The 7,478-nt window shown below is 48.6% G+C and overlaps 1 protein-coding gene across 1 annotated transcript in view; it reads right to left on the bottom strand.

Annotated features, from left to right (window-relative positions):
• WNT5A (wingless-type MMTV integration site family, member 5A) overlaps window positions 1-7,478 on the bottom strand; it is a 20,171-nt gene that overhangs the window by 8,250 nt on the left and 4,443 nt on the right. Inside the window, exons 2-4 of the mRNA XM_010851931.1 lie at window positions 5,944-6,077; window positions 4,398-4,648; window positions 6-208 (exon numbers count right to left, since the gene is read on the bottom strand). Coding sequence (XP_010850233.1) covers window positions 6-208; window positions 4,398-4,648; window positions 5,944-6,077 — 588 coding nt within the window. The remainder of the gene's footprint in view (window positions 1-5; window positions 209-4,397; window positions 4,649-5,943; window positions 6,078-7,478) is intronic.

Below are 7,478 nucleotides of genomic sequence, written 5' to 3'. Positions count from 1 at the left end.
CGGGCGTCCACGAACTCCTTGGCGAAGCGGTAGCCGTAGTCGATGTTGTCGCCGCAGCCGCCCCACAGCCAGTCCCGCGGCAGGTCCTTGGGGCGCGCGGCGCGGCTGCAGCCGCAGGTGGACAGCTCGCCCTCGCGGCAGGCGCGGCTCATGGCGTTGACCACCCCCGCGGCGCTCACCGCGTACGTGAAGGCCGTCTCGCGGCTGCCTGCGGGCGAGGACCGGTCAGCGGGCGCCCCCCACTCTGCAGCCCCGGACGGCGAACACCCCTACCCGGCTCCTAAAGGGGGAGCTAGGAGGCCCCAACACGCAGAAACAACCCAGGAGGGTATTAACACCCACACACCCCACCTCTGCTCTGCCATTTCAGACAGAGCCCAAGGCGGGATGCTCAGAGATCGATTGTTCTATACACCTCTTCTGAAAATAACCCAAATGCCTAGAAAAGAAGTCACCAAGGGAAGAAAACACACAATTGGGGTAGACTTCTTGACACTTATTTTAAACATTTGTTACTATTTTCATTCTGAGTGACCTACAGGACAGGAGCACAGAGGCTTAGAGCCTCTGAAAGCCCTAGGCCCCCAGGAAAGCCAAACACTGCAGCTGCCCCTTCCCGCTCCTGTGGCCCCGCTGGTAGTAACCTGGCTTCCCCTTCCTCCGTCTGCAGCATCAAGTCTGACTCAGAACAAGGCTCCTGACTTCCCCAGAGGATATTTCTCAACCGGTTCCTAGAGAGTTACAAATGAAATTCTCGCCTCTTCTCAGTTCCCAAGCTGCCCGGCCTGATGCTTCTCACTCAAGAAGGTTGAGTATCTTACTTTCACAACAGCCTGCCGTTCTTTAATGTCATTTCTGTGACTCCGCAGCAGCCTCTGACTCCAAGTGTCAGGAAAACAACAAAAAGGGGGGGGGGGGAATAGTCTTAAGGAGAAAAGAAGAAAAAGGTTCTCCTTCCCTAAAACTTGTAAAGAATAGCTCCCTGTCAAACAGTTCTATAGGAGCCCTATTTGTATGGAGAAAAACGGAGGTGAGCGTAGACTATCTTAATTTCCAATTTCCACTTGTACCTAGAGACATTTCTACATGGGACAAGAAGTCACTTAATGAAAGTGTTATACTACGAGGGAGAAGGGTTAATACCCAGCCAGCTGAAGCTGGGCCTGGGGGCATGGGGTGACAAGGGGGGGGCCTCATTTTCCTCAACTATAAAATAAGGGTATTGAACCAGATGCCCAGGGGGGAAAAGGCCCCTTCTGACACTGGGATCCCTGTACCAGGATCAGTTTCTCTTAAAGAGCTTGCTAACAATTTTTTTTTTTTTGGTGGGGGTAGGGAATCACAACAACAGCTGACCATAGTATTCAAGGGCCATCCTGCAGGAGGGTGGCTCTGCCAACTCAGGGAACCTGCAGACTGCCCTTCCTTTGGGCTTCTGCCCCTCAATCTGTGACCACTTGTGATTCCCCTCTCAGAAATGGCGATGGCTCTGATTTACCAAACCTTCCCTCCCACATTGTAAAAAATGAATAACTTGAGGAGTGTGCTGGTGGTTGGCAGGAGGATCCAGAAAGTTCCTGTGGGGGTGTTCCATCTATCTAGTTGAATTAGCAAGGCAGAGAACATCAAGGGAGTGGTGAGAAATGAGGAGAGCAGACAGATCCTAGGGAGTGATCTGAGGATTAACACTGATAGTACAGAAAACCCTGTGGACAGGAGACTCATAGAATACAGAGGTAGCTTGAGGAAGAGAGATAAACCATCCTCTGGAGACAGAGGAAGAGAAAAAGCTCTGTCCTGCATACAGAGAGCATCAAAGGGATTTTATACAAAGCACGACAATGCTATTCTTGACTATTTTCTTTTTTTGCCCCAGAAATCAAACCTGGTAGCTATCTCTAAGCTAGTTGGTCACTGCAGGGAAAATGTCAGCATGAGAAGTGCTCTCTGGCTGCAGCGTGGGGACGCAGCCATCCTGGAAGCAGCACTGCATCGGGTGACAGCTCCTCCCTGAGAGATCAGCCTTCCTGTCCTCACCCTCTGGGAAGACGGCGCCTTTCTTACACATCTTTTCACAGCAGGCAAACAAAGACAAGCGGGAGACAAAAGCTGGAAGGAAAGACTAGCATGATGAAAAATGAGGACGTTTTCATAATGAAGAGGCGACTGTGTACAGCGCCTGGACTGGCCTCTAAAGAAAGTAGGTGAGTGCTTGGGGGTGGCAGCCTGAGTCACAGAAACTGGCCCCATCATAGGGTCTCTCAGGGAGGAGAACCAGCTTCCACATCCCTGGTGAACTCCATGCTCTGGAGTGGGCACCCACACACTTAGCATCAAAGGTGTTTCAAATTTTCCCTTAGCTCATTCTCATCTAACAAACCCTAAAGTAGAAAAGTGAAAATGAAGTAACTTCCACCGTTGGGGTGGGGTTCATGTTCCTCTTCCATAAAAATCGATTCTGATTTTTCCTCTCTCTCTCTCTAAGGCCCTGTGTTCCACCACCATGAGCCACCCTGCAGCAGCTGTCTGCTCTGAGAGCTCGGACACCTGAGGACCCTTTGGCGAGGGGGGCCTCAGGGATGATGGTACGATCCAGGAGGGCCCCCTCCTCTGGGGCCATCATGAGCTTCCACTCCTGCCTACTTCCCATCAACCAAGACGGTGCCTCACAGCTAAGGACCAGAGAGTCTACTTACAGGGGACAATTAAACACAGGCCTTTGTACCAAGGGTTCTGCTTGTTCCCTAAGGAAGCAGTCTCTTTGAATCTTGGACCACATTTTAAGTAAATCTTCAGCAGAACTCAAATCCACTTAGCAAATGATAGCTTATTCTGAACATTTTGGCCCCAAACAGGCTACATACAAAGAGGATCTTAAATCAAAGCTGTGTTCCAGTGACTACACAGAAAAACAGTTCCAATTGCTGTTTTCCTTCCTTGTTACCATCAGAGGTGTATGATTTTCACTAACTCATACATATGGGAAAAACTCCCAAAGTTTGAGAGGAAGGTAGATAGAGGGAACACATAAGGCAAAGGTGGAGAGAAGGCTGAGAGGTTACTGTGATATAGCTGACAAAGATGTGTTTGGATCACTCACAATATCAAAATGCAGGAGAATTAAATCTTCACTACACCCTGAGTTAACCACATAAGGCAGCCCATATTTGGGGAAAACTCCTGTGTTCCTGAAGCTTAATTCCTAGATTCAGGTCCCAGAATATGCATTAGCACATTTTAATCATTAACAGGAAAGCCCTAGGAGGCTCTGTAGGCTGAGGCTGCAGACCGTTCTCCCATTCAATTAGAGGAACGGCTTCCAGTCCTGTATTATTTTAGTTTATGAAGCCGCTTGGCTCAAACATCCACTGACAACTCTTTTTTGTTCTCAATGAATGCACTTTTCAGGGTTTTTTTAAAAAGCATTTTATCCATCCGTGACGGACATTAAGCCAACTTTTTATCTTCAGTCAGTATAAATAGTTAATTGCTTTGATAAATTGCTTATTTTAGGAGTCACTGCAGTCATATTAATTATATGGGCTTGTTTGCATAAAAGTAAAGAGACCAAAAATATTCACTAGCACACACACACAGGACCACATCTGTCAGACTATAGCCTACACTATTCAACTAAACCAGAGGCAGACTGATTTTCCAAATTCTTTGCCTTTAGCCCAGTTTTAGTGCCACCTTCTCCCTGAATAGAATAACAAGTTCAACAACACATTTAAAAATAAAGAACTGGACTGAGAACGATACATTAAACACTTTTAAGTTTCCAGGTTGCCCTTTGAAGCAGGTGTTCTTATATCAATGGCCAACTCACAGATGTAAATTGGATCACTTCTAATTAAAATTCTTCCTGGGACTAAAAGTAAAGTGTCTAACACGTTTATCTCAATAGATAGCTTTAGGAAATATCTATATTAGGAACATTAAAACCTTACTTACGTCCAGCTCATCCAGCATTCTGCAAGATGGCAATTTTCAGTTTGATGCCTGGGCCATCTGAATTGTGGTTCAAGTTAGGAAACTTCTAACAATTAAGAGTTTTGAAGTTTAAGGACAGAAATGACTCGGCTTTCCCCATCTACTTTTGTGAAACCAACGTAAGTGTTCTGGTACTATTTTACACAAAATGCTTTTTAGGAAAATTAAGTGATGAGAAAAATGAAGGTGTAGTTGATGCCCACCCTCTCCTGATCTAATTCAAGAAGTCCAAAACTTATCATTAGACATCCAGAGGACAGGCACGAACACAGCCATAATGACAGAAGTCCCAAGCCGCCACCCTGCTGGAAGAGTCCCATCAGATGAAGCTTTAAGTAACACTAGAGACATTTCCTAGGAGAAAAGTTTCTATATATTTAACAACATCTGAAACGGTTTCCTACCGATCTGCATGACCCTGCCGAAGACAGAGGTGTTATCAACGGTGCTGCAGTTCCACCTCCGGTGCCGGAACTGATACTGGCACTCCTTGATGCCCGTCTTGGCGCCCTCTCCAATGTACTGCATGTGGTCCTGATACAAGTGGCAGAGTTTCTTCTGTCCTTGGGAAAGTCCTGCCAGTTGGCTGCAGAGAGGCTGCGCTCCTATGATATATACTTCTGACATCTGAACAGGGTTATTCATACCTAGCGACCTAAAAAGGGAGGGGGGGGGAGATGTGCATTCAAGATTTACGTGAACTCTCAAGGTGGGCCCCCTGAAAACATGTCAGCAATACAGAAGTTTAAGCACACAGATGCTTTTTCTCTCCTGCTTGTCCTCATGACAAAGTATGAGACGGGCTTCATAGAACTCCTCTGTTTAAACTCCACTCAGAAAACGGAGGCATTGTATAGCCCCTGTCCCGCCATCTGGCTTCTCAGCTAGAGTTCTCACTCCCCTCCTTGCCCCTTTCTGCCATATACCTGAACCAAAATCTCTGATATTCCACTCCAGAAAAGGGGTAAAAGGCAGGCTGGGGGGATGGGCCTCTGACATGAGAGAAAATGACTCACTTTGCCCCACAAATTGGACCGATCTGCCTTGAAAATGTATGAATACGGAAAGCAGACATAATTCGACACGGGTAGGAGATAGCAGTTCCTTTTGACGGATGGAAGAACAGGAGGACAAGTATACAGACGGAAGAAAATTCACCCTGTTCTGGAAGTTTTAAAAGGGCTCCTTATGTGACTGTGAGGGACCCAAGACAGAGTATCCGGGGAACAGAAGTCATGTTTGACAGAAAAACACTGTTCATTTACAGTAAAAAAAAAAAAACAAACAAACCAGAATGCAGTCAAAAATAATCCTCTAGATATAATGCAGTCTACTCTCTAGGCCCCTACCAGCAAGAAACCCGCATTTAGGGACACTGAACTACTCAAGGTAACCTTTTTTGATTAAATTTCAAGCCCTCAGTACTTCCCCACTTGGAGTGTAGCTATCTTCCTAGTAACTCTGCCTACCTCAGACCCTGAAAGTTAGTAACTTCAAGTGACAGAAAATAAACGTTGGAACTCACTTTTACTACCTAGAGGTAGCAAAAAGCACATTTTATAGATAGGCTTAGAATTATTAGAGAAGTGAATTCTGGTTTCCCTTAATTATATGATGTACTACAAGCATAATGTGAACCTCAAAAAAGACAAAAGTTAAATTTATAGCTTCTATTCCCTATGGAGCTAAAGATAAGCTTCACAGTGTTAAAAATAAGCAAAAATTTTAATTCACAAAATTTAAAGAAAATTTTGATTTAAACATTTTTATATTTATATATATATATACATATATAAATGTCTATAAAAAAATATATATGTGTGTGTGTGTGTGTGTGTGTGTGTGTATTACATAAATACACCCAAATTCACGACTGAGAATATTGCAGCATTCATTATACAATACAAACGAATCTTAAAGTAAAAGAATATGCATATAGGATAAACTTACCACCAAGAATTAGCTTCTATTACAACCTGGGCGAAGGAGAGAAATATGGCCAAAGCCATTAGGAAGAACTTGGAAGACATTGCCCTTCCAGCCGTCCCCCAAGCAACTCCTGGGCTTAATATTCCAATCGACTTCTGGAGAGGGAAGAAAGGAGCAGATGTTTATTGCCTCTCAGATAATTTTCAAGCATACAAGTTTAAACAACGGAAGCATCCGGGATCTCTCAAGTTTACTGTTGATTGACTGCGCTTCTCCTCCGTGAGTTTTTGATGGCAAGATATAGGCAGTTTCTTTTTCCAAATTAATCCACCCACGCAACCTCACCAGGAAATCTGATTTCGCTGGGATCCTGCGCGCGGGGCACGCCAGCGATTACAAACATGTCTCAATGCTGTTGAGTCAAAGCCCCGGTGCCAGGCGCTGCCTCCTTCCTGCTTGCTCGCGTCCTGCACCCCCTCGCTCCCCTCTAGTTCCGCGCTGTGCTGAGTCCCTCCTCGGGAATTCACTCGGGGACCCGCTGCCACCCTCGTCCTCTCCCCGACCTGGGCAGAGCAACAAGTGGAGCCGGAATTAATTCCATGGGCGAGAGGAGCGCGAAGGCGAGTGGAGCGCGCCGCCGGCGGCTGCGAGGGAGGCGGGGTGGCCGGCGGCGGGGGGTGGGGGTGGGGGCAGCACGCGGGAGGGAAGGGCAAGGGGGTGGGGGCGAGGCCCCCGGGAGCGGCGAGCACGGGAGTGCCCAGCTGGGAAATGCAGCTCTGAATTAACATCATCAGTTTCATAATCAGTTTACGGCCCGCTCCGGGGCTAGCCGCTTCCATAGCGGGAAAGGCAGCCTGGGTTTCCTTAGACCGCTCTTCGGCCAGACTGGGGTGGGGAGGAGATGGGGGCGCACGGGGCATAAGGGGATGGGCGAGCGGCTCTCCCGGCGCAGGAAACCGGAAATCAGTGCCCTCTCCCTGCCTTCGGCCTCCGCCTTGGAGTGTATCCCAGAGGAGGGATACACAACCCCCCACACCCCAGGTCGCGCTGTCCGAGGAGAGGGGCTCCCTTCCCGGCCCTCCCCACAGCGCTCCCCCAAAATCTGATTTTCTCACTCCCACTACCGCTCCCTCCAGTCCCCACTTCTAGCAGCTGCCACGGAGAAAGGGGAAAGGAAGCCGAGGGGACTCCAGTTTCCTTTGGTCCTGGTCTGGAGTTGCATCTCGCTATCGGGGCACCTTGAGCGTGGTCTTGAAACTCCGCTACCCCACCCTCCAGCCCAATTCGGACGCGGTTGGGTCAGTCTCGCAAGATGCGGGTGCAGGGCGAGGCCCGGGCCGATGCGAAGGAGTCCCCGGCTGGGCCAGAGATGCGCTGGCTCCCGCGCCTCGGCCGAGCCCCTGGATTCCAGGGCGCAGAGGGCCTCGGCAGCGAAGGTTCCCGTCGTCAAGAATTTCGGGGGCAGGGGGCGGCCTTGGAGGTTTCTGCCGCCGTCCTCCCCACTGGTGACTTCTCCACCTGTAGGCGGTGGCAGAGCGAGACGGCGGCGGGGGGGG

The sequence above is a fragment of the Bison bison genome, unplaced genomic scaffold (genome assembly GCF_000754665.1).
Source record: "Bison bison bison isolate TAMUID 2011002044 unplaced genomic scaffold, Bison_UMD1.0 scf7180017864304, whole genome shotgun sequence".
Classification (NCBI taxonomy): domain Eukaryota; kingdom Metazoa; phylum Chordata; class Mammalia; order Artiodactyla; family Bovidae; genus Bison; species Bison bison.
This window is presented reverse-complemented; position numbering and strand designations above follow the sequence as displayed.